This window comes from Silurus aristotelis, assembly GCF_946808225.1.
Source record: "Silurus aristotelis genome assembly, chromosome: 28".
Taxonomy (NCBI): Eukaryota; Metazoa; Chordata; class Actinopteri; order Siluriformes; family Siluridae; genus Silurus; species Silurus aristotelis.
In genome coordinates, this window is record NC_139601.1 from 11,386,971 (window position 1) to 11,408,790 (window position 21,820).

The window sequence follows — 21,820 nt, forward strand, 5'->3', positions numbered from 1 at the left end:
ACGTTTTCTGAACAAATTGTTCTTGCCTTTTATTATAAAATGTTTAATTAGTACTATTTGTTTCTTTAAGATTAAATTAACTTTTCATGATGTAGCATCTGGACTCCTATGATAAATATATACCTCCAGGGTGCAAAATGCTGTAGATTTTATATATTTTAGTCGATGTTATCCAATGTTTTAACTAACCAACAGCCTACATGACAGCTTTATAATGTTTTCGCGTTCAGCTCCATTGTGATGTCATGTAAATTTTTTGTAAATTACAGGCTTACTATGTTTTAATTCATATCGTAGGTCTGTGCGATGTATCTGAATAGCAAGATGTGATTTATTCAGGATTATTTAGTAATGATATTTAGTGTGGTTTGTAGACATCACTATGGCTAAGGACACTTTAATTTATTCCTTGACTTTTACAGGAAAATGGGTTTATTTTATTGCACATGGATGCTTTGTTTGTGGCTCTCTCTAAGACAAAGGATGATACAAATACGGCACATATACATCACACATACTGTCGACATTAGCCATGCTTTATTCACATCACATGTACAGCCCAGTCCTAAGTCCTACATTACAATGACTGGACAACAACGGAGGCTGTTAAATCTTTCTAGTTAGAGCTATGTAGCCCTGGTAGTAATATTTATGCTTGGCTGTTCAATTCAGAACATTGTGTGCAAGGCAGAAGTAGCGTCGTTACGGAGAATGGCTGGATCTCTGTATAAGTGAAGTCTGAGGGCATGTGCTAAATCACACTTCATCGCATTAAACAACCCTAAATCGTATAATATTGAAGTCTTGACTGCTGTAAATGTAAAGTTTCTACATTAGATCATTAATCACAAATGTAAATATCCAATATGTTGTTTTAGATACTAATGGAAGCAGCTTGCACACCGAATTAAAATGTACATATGCAACCCTTCCTAGATTGATTTATAGCATTTCTTACCTAGAGCAAGCTTCTACCCGGTAGTTCACTATTTGGCTAATTTAGTGTCCTGCAGCCATTATATATGCCATATTTTATTGTGTTTTGCGTCCTTGTTTTGAGCGATATCGACGTGCTTTGTTAAGTGCAAGCACTTTAACTTGTAAACATTTTAATGCGCGTGCTTACTTTACTGCATCAGCAAAATCATTCCTTTAATGTTTTGTTCTATAATGATCAATAAGTGAAAGCCCTCAGCACAAAGCAATATACTGTAATACAATATTTACATCCCCATACTGCCTCCACATTCTTGCCTCACCTGCTGCATATAAATGCGCTGAATCATGCTTCTAATGGCTGCTGCACTTTCTCTGTTTGCAGGAGCTGAATGTGCGGCAGCTCGTTCTATCCACAGATAAAGATAAATTCGGCATCCGGCTGCGGGCCGAGCCTGACCACATGGTGCTCGGAAAGAGGCTGAAAGGAGCGTTCAAATCGGTCACGGCCGCCATCAAAGAACTGAAGAGTGAACAGCTGGAGGCCTTCCAAAAAACGGGTTTGTACTGGGGCTAACATAAACCTGTGCATTCTCAGTGCTGTAATCATACAGGGCTTTTACAGTGTATGTGATGTGCACATCCATATTAAAAGCCGTTTACAGATCACTGCCAAGTGAAATAATAGCTTAATATTAACAAACATGGAAGTCAATGGCGTCTCTAGAACAGCTTTAGTGGAAATTAGTATCAGTCTAATGTGAGAAACACTGTTCACCTTAAAGATTCTGCTTCGATAAGTTTTGTCTTACATAGCAGTCCTAGAGCTGCAATAGTTTAAAATCATCTGACTTTGAAGTTTAAGCAGACCAAAGCTTAAACCCTTTTTACCTTTTCTTTTTCTTCTAATTAGTTTGTTTATTGTCCAACATTAACAACAAAGTCCAACAAAGTTAAGAGATTTAGTTGGGAGGGGTATAAATCCTGCCAAAGCTTACCATTGGGTAAAATTCGGTCCTTATTTAAAACTAATTCACAAAAAACTTGTGAACTGTGTTCATCATCAGGATCAACTGGTCAAAATGTTTTATGATCTGCTAAAGATGGATATTTACAACTGCCATTTTTGCTACTTCTTTACCAACGTTTGTTCAACCTTTAACCAAATTTGGCTTAAATCATTTTGAGATCTCTTTGAGCACAAATGATCAAAGTAGCTTTAAAGTTCACAAACGCTGAGAAATGTTTTCATGTTTTAAACGTGGAAAGTGGTGAAATTCTAGATTTTAAAAAAAGATAAATAAATTTTATCAGCGGGTTGTTGTATTATAAGGCAAAGCACCAAAGGTGTTGACAGCCAGCCTGTTGTTATTTTACCTTTTCTACCTTAAACTTTTTTTTTGTTGTTTTTTGTTTTTTTTCACACATGATAGGTCATTTTGTAGCAAAAACAAAACCAGAGGTCACAGAAGGTCACAGCTGCATCAGCAATGCCACCCCGCTGCCCATGTGTTCATCTAGTACAGTGGTCCCCAACCCCCGGAAAGAATACATAACTTACATTATTTTCGTTCTAAATATTATTTGATTCTGAACGATGTTTTATTTTGGAAAAAACGGATTCTCTTCACCACATCTGTCTATGACTCACTTTTGATGCATGTCATGATGCCTCAGTCACATGTCTTACCTCCATCCGCTACCTACCTAAAGGGGCTGCTCCGGCCCCTAACACATAATACATTACCGCTAAACTCAAACCCCCAAGCGTGCAAAATGAACAAAAATCAACACAGTGGATTCACGTTTATTATTATATTTAGAAAATACCAGTTTTTATGGCGCTCATATAATTTTATTTTGTTGCATTTATCCGCCACACCTTAAAGGCGGTCCGTGAAAATATTGTCCGACATTAAACCGGTCCGTGGCACAAAAAAGGTTGGAGACCGCTCTTACAGTCAGAGAGTTGCACCACAGCCCACAAAACAGATAGGATAAGAGCAGAGTCGTCCTGGAAGAGACCTTTTGTTTTAATTTAACCATTTAATTTGTCACTGCAACTAATGCATCACTAATAACTTATTTGTATGTGGCAAGGAAGTCTGTATGATGCACTCAGCAACACATACACACTATAATTTTTAGCTATTTGGCAAATCCTTCTCTCTGAATATCTCATTTACACCCCATTACCTTCACTCCTTCATATCCTCCACGGTGTCCTCTGGTGTTCATAAATCAATGAAACTAAATGAAAGAGAACATTATAAAACAGAATTTTTCCAGTGTTTGCTTCTGATGTCAGTCTGATACCAATATGAAGACTTTAATCAAGAGAATCTTTTTGTTTTTCTTATAAGTCTATGAACACTGTTTTGGTTTCACATGTTTTGTTCTAATCGATTTATTTTTCCCCAAACATGAATTCCAAATCATAGCAACAAATTTCTTAATTTATGAGTAGATTTGTTTTTATTTCTGTTTCACTTTTTTTTTTTTTTCTATTCCATTTCCTGTCATGGGAGGGTTTTTTTTTATAGTCTAACAAAGCCTTGGTAAATTTGTTATTAAATTGGTCTAACAAAATCCTTATTGTTCTCCAAAGAGGAGAAATCATATCTTCACATTTTGATGATCTCATATCAAAATGTCACTAATTTTGATGACATCATTCTGCACTTCAGCTTGTCATCAGACTCAATTAAACACTGTCTATACTCGCAACATGATAAAAAAAATTACCTTGCTGAGGTTTTGGTTGAACGTATGAAAACGCTTGAATTGATTCACTTTGAAAAAGGAGGTATTATTACTAAGGCTCTTATCTGTGTTGCTAACAGACAAAGTTTGTTATTAAAGAACGTGGAGAAGCCCAGATTGCCTGTTTCATTGGAAATGAACATTGGAAATGATTATCATCACTGCACCCCGCAACATCGTATATCTGCTACAAATGGACATTCGGTGCAACCCAGATGAGGATGGGTTCACCCTTGAGTCTGGTTCCTCTCAAGGTTTCTTCCTTATGCCATCTCGGGGAGTTTTTCCTTGCCACAGTCACCACCGGCTCGCTCATCAGGGACAAACTTACTTATAAAGAACATATTAAATTTTAATCACCACATTATCTGTGTAAAGCTGCTTTGAGACAATGTTCATTGTTTAAAGCGCTATACAAATAAAAATTAATTAAATTGAATTAAATAGTTTCAAGGCACTTCAGTGGGACTTTAAAAAGAGTTTGTGAAGCCATTTTTTCCCACTATCCCAGAGTTTGGTGTCACTTGCCTGCAGATTTCAATGTTTGAATTATATGTTTCAATGATGGCATACATATAAGCCTTTTTGGACTTGTAAGTTACGTTAGATTTGTAGCTTGTTTGGACTTTTAACATTCAGATCACTGCTAATGTGATCTAAAGAAGTGAGGCTGGGGCTGATCTCTTTCTCAAGCAGACTCTAGATACTTACAGCCAACCAGTTGCCATCATAGCAGGTGATTAGGAAGTGTGGAATGCTTCTCACTTGCTGCTCTGACACATTCGTAACACACTGCCAGCAGTTATTGCTGCATGTGAAATCAGCATATATATGATGATCAAGAACAGGGTGAATTATTTTCTCTCATTGAAATACCTTGGAAAGAAAAAAGTAAATAAAGAAACGTATATTGTCAATGCTAAATTACACGAGAGGACAGTTTTTTTGCTTGTCTGAATAAAAGGCTCTTAATTTCTCTGTGTATTGTATTCAGAGGAAACCCAGCATAAACCCTGTAGAGCACAGCATTTGCGGTGTGAAGCTTTTCTCAACTGTCTGAGTTTCTTTCTGGAGCTACTGCTAGACATTTGATTTGATTGCTCCCATGCAATATCCTGAGCAGGAATAACCAGGGAGTCCAAACAAGTATGGCATATGGATGTATTTCTTAATAATAGAACACTAGTAATAGTCAAGCAGCAACGTTTCATTTTAAATCTTTCGGCTTGCACCCTCGCATTTTTAAAGATTTTGCCCGAGAGGGAGCTTTGCACTCGGGGGGTAACAGGGGAATTGCATCAGTTTGTGATTTTTGATATTTGAAGTAGAAAGCTGTGTTTTTCCAGGCTTCAAGCTGAAAGCTATCAAAACCCCTATTTGAAGTGGGCGGTAGTTTTTAATAAGTCGTGCGTTACCTGCCTTGCGTTCTGCTTCCTTTGGCCCCCAAGCGTCAGCCAGAAAGAGCAAAGAAAAACACATCCAAGCGCAGAGATCTCCGATTAGCGCAAGGATCTGATTGCAGTGTTTCAGCACGCCTGCTTGAAAAGCACTTTCACACCTCTTTTACAGAACATTGGCGCTTTAATAAGGTACAACGTGGGATGAGGCTATGAAATGTGAAATGGAAGGGTCAGAGCAGGATGAGAGCAGAGATCTGAAGAACAAAGAGAGCTAAAAGAACGGACTTATTGTGTAGTTTCAAGTCCGATTGAAACATCAGATGAAAGCAGATGGATTTTCTGTTTTGTAAATGTTCAGTTTGTAGTCAGGACAAAGTGTTTAGTGGTTAATTCAAGAGAAAACATTACAAAGTGTAAAAGGGACGATGAAATGGATTGGGGGGGGGGGGGTGAATAATTCTTTAGATTTGTATTTTTAGATTTAAACAAATACGTTTTTTTTTCACTACAATCACACATCACTCAAAAAAAGATATTCTTCTTGTATCCCAGGATCTATTGTAGTGGACGGACACGAGCTGCATGAAGAGGATTTGCGACTGATGTACACCTTCGACCAGAAATCAGGCACGGCCATGCAATATGAAGCTCATTCAGATGGACAGGTACTGTGCAGTCTTTCCGATTTATAACAGCCCACATAATCGCGTTTCAACAAATCATAAAAATTTGTTCGACTAGGAATTTTACCTCAGTGATACAGTCTTTGAACTAACAATGGAGAGTTTGATTGTGTTTAATGAGCCGAGTCTTTCAAACTGTCCATTTTAATGAACTGGACAGTTGAACATTCAGTGATTCAGTTTCATCTACGGAACTATACGTACATCTCCAGTTTGCACCACAATAATATTTATGTTCACCCCTAGGAAAAAAAAAATTTGTTAAGCCCAATATGGCAAAATATGAAGCTTTTTTATGATGTGAACAAACAAAAAAACTTTGGTCAGAATATTTGCTACCGTTTTCTCATTTAATTTTGCTGAACATAACTGTTTAGGGAAAAGACAAGGACATTCACTTATATAGTCGTCTTGTATGATCAAACTCTTGATGTCACCAATATGAGGATGGGTTCCCCTTTGAGTCTGGTTCCTCTCAAGGTTTCTTCCTCATATCATCTAAGGGAGTTTTTCCTTGTCACTGTCGCACACACCATTCACCTTCACTGTTGTTTTCTGTAAAGCTGCTTTGAGACAATGTCTGTTGTGAAAAGCGCTATACAAATAAACTTGACTTGACTTGACTTGTACACAAACGTAAAATCACGAGAACATCAACACTGAATGGAAAAACACTGTCTCCTTATTCTGTAAAAATCTGTAAACTAGTTTACCCACAAGGGGAAGAACTATCCCATATGACATTTCTTTTTCTATTTGTTAAATTCTGTCTAATTTCCTGCCTAATGATAGCTAATTTATTACACCAATCAAAGTTTCATATTTTGCCGTTACGGGCTTGTACCATTCTTCTGTGTAGAACATTGAAGTCAAGGATTCGTAATGGATTTTTTCCAGTAGTATGTTAGTTGGTTATTTTTGGTAATTTCAGTTCCAAACATGGCCAACAATAAGGATTATTCAGCTCACTGAGTTAGACGAATGTGTACTTTATGTTTCAACGTGCGAGTATCTCAGGTTGGCTCAGTCAGGGCTCAGTGCAGATTGCTATTGCAACTGCTAGTAAATTCAAACATGGTGTTTTGAGTCACAGTTTTATCGTTAAAGAAAAATGTTTTTGAAAGATTTATTAAAGAATCGGCTCAGTGGGAAAGATTAGATCGAATGTCTATTTTTAATGTTTTGAATTAAATGTTGCCAGATTGTTTATTTTAGATCATTTGGTCAAGATTTTGGCACAGGCATTGCCATTTTATTTTGGGCTGCAAATCATGTGTTAAATCCATTCCAAAACAAACAAACAAACAAAAAAAAAAAAACTCTGGCTTCCAAACATAGAGACTATGGCTGATTGGCTACGTTGAGGGGAAGTTTGAAAAATAATTTACAGCTAAATATGTTTTAAATATAAAAAAAAATCACCAGAAAGTGTAAAGTGAAATATTCTCTAACTTCTAAAATGCAGGTGTAGTGTAATATCCAACAAGGTCTTAATATTATTTGTTTAATGTGGTTTTTTTTTTTGGTTTTTTTTGTAGCTCTTGGTTCTCTTAGACATCACTCCTGATCAGTCAATGGTTGATGAAGGTGTGGCTCGAGAAGTTATTAACCGCATTCAGAAACTGCGCAAGAAGGTAAGATATTGGTATGGTTAATTTAGAACTATTTTATATATATTAACCTTAGATGTTAAGGTTTTTTTCGAGAATGGACAGGATTAGAAATGAGTTCATTAGAGGGACAGCGCATGTACAACGTTTTGGAGACAAAGTGAGGGAGGTGAGATTGAGATGGTTTGGACATGTGCAGAGGAGGGACATGGAGTATATCGGTAAGAAAATGCTGAGGATGAAACCACTAGGTAGGAAGAAAAGAGGAAGGCCAAGGAGAAGGTTTATGGATGTGGTGAGGGAGGACATGCAGGTAGGTAGTTTGAAAGAGGCAGATGTAGAGGACAGAGAGTATGGAGACGGATCTTTATTCCTCTGACATTGCTTTATCACTCCACCCAGTGTTTGTTTGTCTTTCTCTTCCTTCTTGGGGTCTGGCTCATTTTACTTTCCCAGGCTTGTAGTACTGCTAAGAAAGAAAGAAAGAAAAAAAACGCTTCATTTTCCACTCCAGAATTACATGTACATGGAGCAGAGCAGGCTTAATAAGCTTAATTACCCAGTCCACTCAGAGACATATGCTGCTTTTTGAAGTGTTATGGAAATCAGGAAAGTAAGATGGATTTCCTTCTGCCCTCCTTTTCTTCCCCCCTTCATTAATAAACAAACTTTTTATTTTCCATTCCAGCCTGCTGCCTGGTGCATGCCATATATGTTCTGTACATGTAAAGGGGTAGGGAGTCTTTGGCCAAAAGCCAAACCTGAATTCCTTTCTTATTGAAACCCTGGAAAAAAAAAAAAAAAACAGGAGGAATTTTCCATGGGAGGGAATTAGAGTTTTTGTTATCCTTTCTGTAAAGGGAGGCACTGATTGTTGGGGGTTGAGTGGTGCAGAAACTCTGTTTATGATTTTTTTTATATATATATATATATATATATATATATATATATATATATATATATATATATATATATATATATATATATATATAACTGTAGTTTATACACTGTAGTAAATAAAAGGATAATGCACCACCATTCTGGCTGATTTGTGAAGAAACCTGTGTAGAAAAGTAGTCTAGTTAATTAATATTCACTAAAATAAAGTGAATTAAAATAATACAAGCTTAAGGAATGAAAAATAAAAAAGCTGGTTTGAAGAAATAATTATTTATATACCAACACTTTCGGCTACACAAACATTTCTCCTCACCAAAAGAGGCAGGAGTTTTCTGTGGCCAGAACATTTCACATTTATATCTCAGCACTGCCACGAAGTCCTGGCTGTTGGCCTGTTGAGCATGAAAGTCTTCGTACATGGAATGGATTCACCTGTTAATAATAAAAGCAAATGTTTCCAATATAGTAGAGCTGATGGGGGTTATTAGGATTCGAGTAATGTTTGCTATGTCTCTTTCTCTCAAGGGTCATCTGGTCCCATCTGACGAGATCACTGTGTACTACCGCTCAGAGCCTGCAGGTGATTACCTCGACAAAGTGATCCAAGCTCATTCCGACTTCATCTTTGCCACTATAAAAGCTCCTCTAAAGCTGTATCCCGTTCCCAAGAACGCCAGTGTGATCGTCCAAGAGAAAACTCCGGTGAGGTTATTTTATTAAGTTTTTTTTATACCTATTATAGTCTATAAAAAAAAAATACTTTTTTCTATTAAACATTTGGGGTAGTGGTAGCTCAGTTGCTAAAGCTCTGTGTTACTGATTGGAAGGTCGGGGGTTCAAGCCCTAAAATGGCCAAACTGCCACTCTTGGGCCCTTAAACAAGTCCCTTAACCCTCTGTGCTCCAGGGGTGCCATATCATGGCTGAGCCTACATTCTAACCCCAGCTGATTTGTGAAGAATTTCACTGTGCTGTAATGTATATGTGAAATATAAAGGCTATTCTATTCTATTCTATTCTATTCTATTCTAGTTTGTCGACACCTAACACGTCCGGACTCCTAAGTTCCATTGAAAAGTGTTTCAGTGTAAATGCAACAGCTTACAAAAGATATTTAATGCAATTATGTGCTTACAGAAGGCTCACTAATGGCTGTGATGTCAGGCGTCCACCATATATTGTGAATGGTGATGTGTCCGACTTGGATGTTGAGTGTATGATATGTTGTGTTTTGGGTGTAGTTAAAGGGTTGCGACTTGGATCTGACCATCGTTAAGGGAGCAGCGGTCTCCAGAGCGCCACTCACCGGCCCTGCATGCGCTCACATCAACATCCGTGTCAATCTTAACAATAAGCAACAAGGTAAAGAGATACACGACGTGTCAACCTGAAATAGCTAGTACATTATCGGTAGAATGAAAGAAACCTCCATAAATGGGGATATTATTGGGGTGGTGGATGATTCAGCAATAACACCTTCACTGTAGGTTGGGTGAAGCTGGTGTGATAGTATTCTATGTCTCAGTGGACATTGAAAAAAGATGGATGGATGGATGTGGATGGATGGATGGATGGATGGATGGATGGATGGATGGATGGATGGATGGATGGATGGATGGATGGATGGATGGATGGATGGATGGATGGATGGATGGATGGATGGATGGATGGATGGATGGACAAACATAGGCAATCAGGCATGCAATAAAAACTACTAAATACTAAATACGTAAAGGTTCATTAAAAAAAAAGAGTTTGTGACACACACCCTCCTCCAACCACCCGACGAGTAGAATTAGCAATAATTCCCTGGACAGAGAATTAACCTTTAACCCTCAACTGCTTTGCGTTGTATAAATTAGATAATTGTAAGTCGCTCTGGATAAGGCTGTGTGCCAAATCCCATAAATTAAAATGTCAAATTTAACTAGTAATAGACATCAAGTATAAGCATGCAAAAAAATAATAATGTAACTACTCAATTATTAAATCTATTTTATGCCATTTGGTGTTATATTAGCTAATAGTTCTACTCATTTTAAGCATTCATTTTTAGAAACAAGCAGAATTATCTTCTAATAGAAAACTTTTAGCCTGAAATGAGTAAGATGTCCATAAATAGGTATATAACAATATTATACTTGGTTTTCTTGTAATCTTATAAAAAAAAAAAAAAAAAAACTACATACATTTGACTATATTTAAGATTGCCTTATTTTCCCTGTGCATAATTTATAGTAACTCAGACTAACTTGTTTTGTCTTTTGTTCAGAGGGAATGGTTCTGCTGGAAAATCCTAGGGGAGACAACAGACTGGATGTGGAGAAGCTTAAAATGGTTTGCCGCAGCATTTTTAACCTCAACGAAACTCCTTTGGCTGTTTTCAACGAGGCTACTGGTAAGAATTTTTTTTAGTACATCATTATTTATATTACAGCAATAATTCACTGGAAAGTTTAAAATTCATGCAATAATACACATCATGCACTAGAGCAGTGTATTGGATCATACTGAGTGTTTTGCATATTGCATCCAATAATTGCTCCTGTTACTCATCAATATTATTTAGTTGCATTAAGTCCTTTAGTGGGTCAGTTTGTTTGTAGATGGGGGTATTGTCAGTTTTTTCTGGTTTGTTAAGCATGTTAGAGCCCCATTTTAAAAGGTTTATAAAGCTTTGATGAATATATTGGTTTCAGTGTTAAGATATTTCAAGGGCATTCGAATCAAGCACTGCCGTGCATTTCTGAGTAAATCTGATGTATGCACTTCCTGTGTCAGTACCGGCCAAAAAACATTCAGACCTGATTGACAAAACAGACCTGATTTCACTTCACAAGAAATGTCAAACATTTCCCTTAATCATCAAGTCAAAATAATTGACTTGATGATTAAGGGAAATGTTTGACATTTCTTGTGAAGTGAAATCAGGTCTGTTTTGTCAATCAGGTCTGAATGTCAATTGAAAAATACAGCCAAAGAACAATTAAGAGATTGAAAAAAAAGATGTGGAATATCCAGTAGGAAAGAGGCAATACATTTATTTTGAGAAAAAAATAGACTGAAGACCGAATACAATTTTATTAGATTGAAGTGATGTGAATCGAGAGAAAGGGAGAGTTTTGCAAAATGGGCAAAAAAGTGAAACAAACCCAAATAAAAGAAACTCCCCAGCAATGAAGGAGGAATTTTGAGGAATTTTACCCAGAACATCACATGCAGTGAGAGGTAGAAAGTGTATATAAATGATGATGAGCTTCTGGAACACTCAGTCCTCCATCTATTACTGATTTCAAACCACGGCTCTATCTTCATTTTTTTATTTATAATTCATATATTGATATTTGGATGACATTAATGTTTGAACTGTCAATGTACCAAAGCAGTTTTACAGAAATAAATCGATTACGAATATAAATTTTGTCTCAAAAGAGAAACTATCCATATTCGGGTGACACCAAATGTCCATCCATTATAGTTCCATTATAGTTGAGATTATGTTTACTGATGGATGCTTAAGTGCAAACTGATCATGGCAATTGTAGATTTAAACCATTGTAGCCAACCACTTATATTAGTTAAAAACAAAAAATCTTATTGACATTTATTAAAACTTAACACACCTGCTGTACTACACACATTATAATCAGAATCAGAAACATGAGGTGGCATTAAGGTTAAAAGTATTAAGAAATATTAAATGCTGGCTTTTTTTTTATTGAAGCATAGAAGAACATCTATTTAGTTTTTTTGTTACATTTAGGTTTTTTGTTTGCATTAATACACTTGACCAGCTAATTTGCAGTATATAATATTTGTTGACTATGTTTTAGGTGTCCAGGCAATTAAAAGTATGGGACTGTGCATCACAATAGTCTCCTCTGGGGGGAAAAAAGTCCCAATAATGTCAAAATATCAAGCTTTTAATGGTCCTGTAACAGATAATTGGGCAGGAAATAAGCTTTTTTTTTTCTTTGGTTTCTTTACATGCTTAAGCTGTGTGAGTAAACATGTAGATAGATTTTTACAGAAATAAAAGTAAGCATTGTTTCAGCGTTCCTGCTCGATAGGATAGCTCAGAGTATTTCATTCCCTTTTCCATTTCTAATCAGCTGCAACAATAATCATAAGCGTTTATTTCATATATATTTATATATGACCGTGTTATTATTCAGACGATCCCGAATTCTCCAGAGTACAGTTGTGATCATGAGCTCAGGTTACTGTAAGGGCGAGTTTTGCATTTTCTTAATCATATTTTTATCCGAATGTTTTATTTTTCACACGAATGAGTTCATTTCCTTATTCATTTTTATGCTTTTTTGTAGTTTTGTGTACTTTTTAATGTAACTCACTTTGCAATGTTGGGAAATTGTGGGGTTTTTTTGGTTTTTTTTGTGTTTTTAAAGCTTGTCATCTGTTTATCTGTTTTACACTCTGGTTGTTTATGTGGCCCCTAGTGAGGGACATGTACCTGCCAAAGAGGTTCTGCTCTAGTGACTGGAGCTCTCTCTCTCTCTCTCTCTCTCTCTCTCTCTCTCTCTCTCTCTCTCTCTCTCTCTCTCTCTCTCTCCCTCTGTCTTTCTCCCTTTCTCTTCCTCCTCCTCTCTCATCTTTTTCTGTGTGTGCTTGTGTGTTTTGGAGATAAGGGAATGTGAGGTCCATTCCAATCAGACACAATCCAATCTGTCACTTCTCCATCTTCCAAAATATAAATATGCCTAAAACTCTTACAGAAGCATATTAAAAACAGTGTAGCACATTGATTAGTAAAATTGCTAAAACATTGAGTAAAATTATCAAAAGGCCTCTTATAGTTAAATAAATCCAGTAAGTAAAACCAGTTCCATTCAAAATATTCAACAATCTATGCCAGAAATTCAACAATAAATGCCCTTCTCCGTAAACATTTCTGTAGTGAATTAGTGCAATTCTATTTACAATTGACTTTTGACTTCCTGCCATGATGATAAAAAATAACAATACAGATTTTGTAGTCATTGTTAAAATATACCCACACCACTCACTTGAATGGGGACACCTGCACACCTGCTTATTTATTCACTTATCCATTTGTGTTAACATCAGTATAATTAAGACATGGCTGATACATGATTGGCTGATGTCCAGTTGTTTCTATTCAATTGAACATTTACATTTATTGCATTTGGCAGATGCTCTTATCCAGAGCGACATACATTTTCATACATATTCATAAAACTGAGCAGCTATGGGGTTAAGGGCCTTGTTTAGGAGCCCAGCAGTGGCAACTTGGTGTGGCTGGGTTTTGAACTCACAACCTTTAGATCCAATGGCGAACACCTGAACCACGAAGCTATTATCTCTTCCTGGTGCTCTTGTGAAGACCTGGCAGTAATTTTGATATGAAACCTGTACAGTCCCAAAATGTATAATCTATCACACACCCACTCCCATAATTAAACATTAAGTATTAAACCATGACCTGAGCACTGTTTACTTTTATGGTTGGGTCAGTAACGCACATGTACGAGCTTGTTGTGTGTAATAAATCATTCACTGATGGTTGGTCTATTGACAGTCACTGAGGACGGATATTAATCATAGTGCAGGCTTGTGTAACTGGCCTGAGTGTTTGATAACAGCGCTGTGTTTTCCTTTCCTGATGTTGTTTTTCTCATCAAAAAACAAAACACAATTGATTAACATGAAGCAGGACTCCTGCTGCCAGCACAACAGATGGAAGGCTATGATGATGGCGACACAACAGAGGCGTTAATGAGAGGAGTGGAAGAAGAGGGAAGAAACTGCTGTTGACGAGCTCAGCGAATGTCTACAAACACTTAATTAGAACTTGATGTACCAACAATCAGTTAAACGACGTACCACAATGTTCATAATTGAAAATATTGTCTTTCGCCACAAGTAGCGAGTTTAGTTTATCGATGACTAACGACGAAAACAAGATTTTAAATCATACCAGACTGAACTCTTATCTTTAAAAATAAAAAAAAGTTTATCTTTAAAAAAGGTTTTTGGAGTTAAGCCGTGTGCCTGTTGGTCATTGTTTTATCGGGGGTGGGAGTCTGACTGGTCTTTGGCAGAACTTTAATCCATTTGGGGATGTAAAGTGGTGGATAGTAAAAAAAAAAAATTTCTTCAGTATTAAAATTGTGTAAGACATTTTCATTACCACTGTACATAGCAAATTGTTGCCGTTCCTGCGTACATTGAAGTAAATACAAGCTCTCGAAGGTACTCTCACTGTGTGTCTGTAACAACAGAAAGCACTTTCCTTAAAAGGGTTATTTTGCAGAGGAGAATGGAACCTTGAATTCTATCAACTTACTAAAATACAGTTCAGTACACAATAACAAATTGTGCAACCTTAGTTCACCCCAAAGAAGCCTGGTAAATGATGATCTTGAGTCTTTGAGTAAGGTCCTTAACCCTTAATTGCTCATTTAAAGGCTTAGATTGGATCCTGCCTTACTGTAAATTGCTTTGGAAAAAGGCATTGACCAAATGAACATGTTTAAAACAGAGAGAGAGAGATGATAATGATGATGATGATTGAATGGTAGCAAGATCCATTAAAAAGCAATTGTGATGCAAATGACTCCAGTTCACTGTGATTGTGTTTGTTTACAGAGCTGAAGAACAGCAGTGATCTCCTGGCTCTGAGTGGAAACACTTTGTGTGTGACGTCAGGAGTTCATCCTACAGATAAAAATGTCTCGGACTCTCTGCTGTGTCCTTACATCAACCTGCAACTCCTCAATGCACGTCCTGCAGGTACATCACCTTTTTTTTTTTAATACTCCTTTGTGTTTAGTCAGACTGATGCTCAATCCAGACCTTTACACAGGCTTTATTGAAAGACAGTGACTGTAACACGGCTTGTATCTAAACAGTAGCCTACCAAGAAAGTCATTGTTCACTGTCTTCCTCTTTCCTTTCACAACAAATTCTCTTGGGAGTTTATCTTTTGGCATCGTCGTGCGTTTAAAAATCACCATCGGTGAAGCTTTTCTCCCGATGCCATGCAGCTCAGAACACAGGTGAAGTGCGGTTTTTCATGCCCGGTTGTTTTCAGCGTGACGAATGATTCGCATTTCCTGTTGACAGTCCGAGTGAGCGGCAGGTCAAACGTCAGAGGAACATAATCCCTATTGATAATTTAATATAAAGAATTTCATTGGTTCACCTGAATCCGTTCGGCAATTTCTTTGGTCTAATGTTATGGGGCTCAGTTTTTTGGCTTGAAGTTTGTGAAACCGGGAAAACCCCAGGAAAAATCCATAAATTAGCCGCTTCCTTGTTTAAGCCGCGGGGTTCAAAGAGTGGGAAAAAAGTAGCGGCTTATAGTCTGGAAAATACGGTATTTATTTTTCCATTTAAGTGAATAGAGCAGAAATTTGTACATGAAGATCAGTAAAGTTTGTAATAGAGAAATACATTTCAATACAAATACATTAAATACAAATAAACTAAAATACCTATTAAACCTTTTTTTCCCCTATTTACACTATTAGAGCCCGGATCCCGAGCAACTATTATCTAATTTATAAAACTTGAGCAGTTGAGGGTTTCTCAAAGCATCAACAGTGTCTGCTTGGTGGTAGTGGGAAATCTAATAAAGAACTTTCTCTTTCTATATAAAACCGGTACAGATTTTTAGATTATTTACATTATACTGTGTCTCCTGCCTGACGCAATTAATAATACACCAGCTGCTACTCTTTCATAGAGCATTCCTTTGCTTTCTTGACCAATTTTTACATCTAATTATCCAACGTATACTCTGACTGTCCACATTATTACTAATGATGAGGTAGAAATCATACATTCATGCAGATACAGGTTTATAAGTTTAAGAAGTTAATGTTCATGTCAAATAGAACGGGGAAGAAGTGTATTCTCAGACTTTAATCGTAGCCTGGATGCTCGGCACAGATGGGCCAAGTTGAGTATTGTAGAATCTCCTGGGACCAACAGTCTTTGGAGTTTACTCAGAATGGTGCGCAAAACAAACAAGTATTGAGTGAGCAGCAGTGCTGTGGGTGGAAACACCGAGTTGATAAGAAAGGTCAGAGGAAAATGGCCAGATTGGGTCAAGCTGCTAAGTAGGATATTGGAACTGATCTGGTCATTCTTTGCAATTTTTGTGAATATAAACGTTCCTCAGCAAGCCTCGAGGTGGATGAGCTACAACATCAGATCACCACATCAGGTTCCATTCGGCCAAAAACAGAAATCTGCGACTCAATTTGAAACTGTACAGTTGAAGATTAGGAGGAAAAAAGTCTGGTTTTAGCCTTCATCTTTCCTGTGTAAATGAGTCTGTACCCATGATGGTCTCAGATTCCTGTTCTTGACTGACAGGATTGGACCTTGTTTTGGTCTTTCGCTTTTGTATCTCATCCACCTTAAGGTTTTATGTGTTGTGCATTACGAGATGGCTTTCTGCTCACCAAGCTTCTATATAGTGCATATTTAAGCTAGTATTTAAGCTACTGTAGACTTCTGTTTTCTAACCTCTTTTATCATCCTTTCTTATTAGCCTGTATACGATCTGCTCACAGGCTGTTTTTTGTTTTTCGCACCATTCTGTTTAAACCCTGAGACTGTTGCGTGTGGAAAATCCCACAAGCTCAGCAGTTTCTAAAATACTTAGACAAGCTTGTCAGTCACGAACACCCACTGCACAGTTAAAGTCACTTTTTCCCATATTCAGATTTTGACGTGAACAATAAATGAAGCGCTAGACCTGTATTTGCTGTTTTTTTTTCTTTGCTGCTGCCAAATGATCATCCGATGAGATAACTGAATGAATTTGTACGCATTTCTGATAAAGTGGAAGGTTCATGTAAATAAATACGGACGTTTTTTTTTTTTTGTATTAATATTTTTTTATGGACACTATACTTTTGCAGGTATATACAGCATTGTGAATTGTTCCTGCTGATCCTATTAAACTGCATTAATGCATGTTATTTTTGTCAGATATTGGGCACTGTCACAATACACCAGTATTAATGATTTTCCATCAGTAAACATTTTAATTTCTGCCCGGCTCAGTATTCTGGCTCTGGTGTAGCATATTTCTTTAGTTAAAAACCAACAAAGCTTGTAGACTGTTTTCTATTAATTTCACACACAACTGGCCCAAGTGTCGGTACAACAGTATTTATTTCTATGTATTATAAAATGTGATATGAAATGAATCTGGTAATTAATCTAGTAATGGTATATCTATGTGTATTTGTCATGTTAGTAGTTTAACACTAAGATTTTCATCCTCAGAGTGCCAGAGTGGTGATGTCGGCACATTGCTGCTCGCTAATCCTGTTGGTCAAAATAGCCTCCAGCCCACAGCCCTGATCACTGAAACTGCTAAAGTGTTTGGACTTAGAGGAAGGAAGATTAAACTCTATATGGACGAGGATCTCAGAGAAGGTACGGGAAGTTTTCTCCATACACCCTAAATAAGAGACAACTGTACATTCTGCCAACTGGAAGTGATGTGGATGATTATTTAGGTCCCCATTATATTTGCTATTTACTGCACAATGAAACATTGCATTTTCCGTCTAATCTAGACCTTGTGACCAAAAGAATTGGACGATAAATGAATGACTGACTGACTGGAAGTTCTGTGGATAGATAAGTCCAATAAGTAGATTTAATAGATACTTTTGAATGGAAGGGGTTGATTCTGTGACCGGTGTCTTTTATACACCTAATGAGTTGCTATAGGGAGTTATTTCTTAGTAGTAGATCTTCTCTAGGGACAATACTATAGAAATGACACTTGGGTATATCTTAGAGTAGTAAATGTGCAGCTTGTATAACAGTACATATTTACTGTCCCCTGAAAACAACTCAACATATTAACAGCCATTATTGTCTAAATAGCTGGCAACAAAAGTGAGTACACCCTAAGTCAGGGGTCACCAACATGGTGCCCTTTTCTAAAAAATAGCTCACCATAGTGCCACTTATCAGTGAGCTACATCAAATTTTTTTTTGTTGCTATTTTTTTTTTTTTTATTACACTTGCACTGGTGTGAATGTGAAAATGACAATATTAAAATATAGATGACTGGATATAGATAAATATCATCAATTATTAATAATAACACATAAATAAATTTTAATTGAGCAAATTTATTTCAGAACAGTATTATTTCGACTTGTGTGTATCAAACTGGTAGCCCTTCACATTAATCGGTACCCAAGAAGTAGCTCTCAGTTTCAAAAAGGTTGGTGACCCCTGCCCTAAGTGATAACAGGTGTATGTCATGTAACCATGAACGTTCAGGTTTTTAACATATAAATTGTCTATCTTGTATCAGAGCAGTTAAAATGTATTGCTTTGTGTACAATCCTCTAATTCTGACCACTGGATGTTCAACATGGCACCTCATGGTAAAGAACAAAGAGGATTTGTGAATTAGAAATGTTCTCTCAACAAAGATGGTCTAAGCTATAAGAAGATCGGTAACACCCTGAAACTGAGTTACAGTACAGTGGCCAGGGTCATACAGAGATTTTCCGAGACGGGTTCCACTTGGAACAGGCTTCACAAGGGTCCATCAAAGAAGTTGAGTCCTCGTGCTGTGCGTCAGGTGCAGAAGCTGCTTAAAAAAATCATGAGTGCTGCAGCATTGCTTTAGAGGTTGCAGAAGCTAAAGGTCCCGCTTATTATATAGCAGACAGTAAATCTGTACTGCTATACAAGCTGCACATTAACTACTCCAAAGTATATACAATTTTTGTTTCTATGATCTCAAAAGAAGAAAATCTTTACAATTTCGCTAATCGGGAGTGAATGAATGAAGGATGTACGGAATGAAGGCATTTGTTAAAGTATGCCAAAATAGGTAGAACAGTTAAGTAGATCATATCCTTAGAAAATTTTATATTAAATGTAAAAAAAACACACACACAAACACACATACACAACTGTTTAAATAAAATGTTTCCAATATTTAATTTTATTTAATCAATTTAATTTGTGCCAGTTTTCAATTAAAGAATTTAATCAATATAATAAGTGTATTGCATGAATTTGATATATTTTATTGTATTTTTATATTTTATTTTTTTATAAAATATCCAAATTATGAAATATTAATTTATATATTATTTAACCAAGCATGCATTTTTAAATAAACTAACTCTACCGAAACTGAACTGAACCGTGAATTGAACTAAAAAACTGAGGTACGTAATGCAGTAAAACCCCGTCGGACGAGCATAATCCGTTCTTAAAAATTGCTCGTAGGTCCATTTGCTCATATGTTCGAACAAATTTTCCCCATAAGAATGAATGTGAAAGTGATTTAATTCATTCCGAGATCTCATTCGATCGTTTATTTCTGCACTTAAAAAGTATTTGTAGCCTATTTTAACAAACAAATACACCGCAAATGACCGTAATAGCAACATAATTTAACACTTACCCATGTGGTAGTGGTTGATTGCGAGTGTAAGACGCACACTACGCTCACCACGCTTAATGGGAGAGCTCGCTAACTCCAGTTGCAACAGAAATCATATAAGCACAGACAGGTTTCCAAAACTTTTTTATTTTTCTTGGCAACAGCGTTACGGGTTAGTCAAAGAAACTTAGAAATGAGCATCAGAAAATAATAAGGACATATTCCTTGGTCTTGCACACATGCAGTAATACCGGAAAAATGTGGCGGCAGCCTATTCCCAAAATACCGCTCTGCTCTTAAAGGAGCCACAACATATTTCACCTGTTACACCGTGTAATAGACACTGTCTTTCGTTAAAGCCTGTGTAAAGTTCATTAGTTTCTATGTAGACATGCTTATAGACAGGTGCGGCTTATTTATGTTCAAAATAAAAATCTTTGTCAAATTCAGTGGGTGCGGCTTATATATGGGTGCGCTTAATAGTTTGGAAATTACGGTATGTTTTTGCTGCACTGAAAAACGAGAGCGACCGAGCGATACGTCATCAACTAAGCGACTGATGCTTCACTCAGCCAAAAACGTAGAACCGGCAGCGTCGGTTTGCTCGTGCCTTCGAAATTTGCTAGTAAAATAGGGTAAAAATTTTCAAGTAAGGTCGCTTGTATCTCCGTTTGCTCGTACTATTAGTTGCTTATACAATAGAGTTTTACTGTAGTACATCCCTAATATATATTTATTCACAGTTCACAAATTCAAAATATGAATTTAGTCTGAAATGATCTGTTAAATAGCAACACATATTTCATGTGCTGGGGGTTAATTATTATCCCCTGACACTTCTTAAGTTGAGTTATTTAGTGTAAACTTTAACATTTTAAGTAACTTAAATGTATTGTTGCATCACAAAATTGGGGAGAATAATGTGTAACTTGTTTGTCATTTTTATTTGTATTTTTACTTCTCATAACCAAAAAAAAAAAAAAAGATTCTTAATAAGACATGAAGGAAAGCAGTGAGTGACTCTGCCATGCTCAGTATGTGCTGGTGATTAACGGGACACACGAGGGCTGACATGCTTAATGGCTTCTACTTTCCAAGTATTGTGAGGGATTTTCTCTATAATCCAGTGAATTACAGTGTGTCTCCTGGGCATCTTTGTGTTTCTATGAGGAGCTTTACGATGCTTCCTAATTACTTGGGCTGACTAATAGGTATCATGTTTGTTTATCTTATGCTTAGGGTTTTTTTTTTGGCCTTCTTTGCTCTTGTTTCGAACTTTTAGGTGGTTTTATTCATTTTCTGTTGCACAAGTGTTTAAATGAATACATTTGAAATGTTTATTATTTTTTTTCACTTAAGTTGTCAAAATTATATATTTTATTGCGTGATTGCTCTTTTCCTCTGATATTCCACAGCATTTTAAGTTCCTATCTCTTCTTATCTAAAATGAAAGAAATACAAACACCTATTACAGAGTTTTGATAGTCAGCATTCTGTCTTCAGCCCCATAATGATGAAGTATGTGTTTATTTTATTGGCAGCTCACTGAAAGTGGGTCACATCCCTGAAGCTTTTTCTTTCGTTCAGCTGTTCAGGCTGCCATAGAGTTAAGCACGAGTCTTTGCCTGAGCAAGACGGGAATACACTCGTCTTACTTCTTATTTTCTAACTGAAGATGTTAATGTTTAGACTTAGCATCTTACAAGAAAAAGAAAAGAAAAAAAAAAAAGCAATGACCAATTCTCTAATCAAAAAATGAATTCTCCACACATCCTACTTGATTTGTTTTCTGACACTGCGAGACTGTTATTGTGTGCAAAAATTTAAAGGTAAAAGAGAGGTAAAAACTGCATTGGTTATATTTTAGACTTGAGGAAGCGTAGCCAAATGTTAATGGAAAGTTAAGGTGAATTGTATCATTTACTCTTAACTTTTTTTTTATTTATTTATTTTTAATTTTTTATCCAGCTCCTTCTTTCTTCCTGAACTCTCTAAACTCACCCACTCGTGCAATCAACTTTCCTCATACACATTCGTTATACGCACTAACAAAAGTAAGCAACGGCTACTCCGACCAGGATAAAAGCAGTCAATGAAGATGTA

General features: G+C 36.5%; 1 protein-coding gene across 2 annotated transcripts in view; it reads left to right on the forward strand.

Moving 5' to 3' along the window:
• The window catches only part of iars1 (isoleucyl-tRNA synthetase 1), a 91,432-nt gene that overhangs the window by 68,507 nt on the left and 1,105 nt on the right, over window positions 1–21,820 (forward strand). For both annotated transcript variants that reach the window (XM_083533943.1, XM_083533944.1), the window contains exons 26-33: window positions 1,322–1,496; window positions 5,652–5,764; window positions 7,321–7,416; window positions 8,818–8,994; window positions 9,533–9,653; window positions 10,564–10,689; window positions 14,922–15,065; window positions 17,577–17,729. In XM_083533943.1, coding sequence (XP_083390069.1) covers window positions 1,322–1,496; window positions 5,652–5,764; window positions 7,321–7,416; window positions 8,818–8,994; window positions 9,533–9,653; window positions 10,564–10,689; window positions 14,922–15,065; window positions 17,577–17,729 — 1,105 coding nt within the window. The remainder of the gene's footprint in view (window positions 1–1,321; window positions 1,497–5,651; window positions 5,765–7,320; window positions 7,417–8,817; window positions 8,995–9,532; window positions 9,654–10,563; window positions 10,690–14,921; window positions 15,066–17,576; window positions 17,730–21,820) is intronic.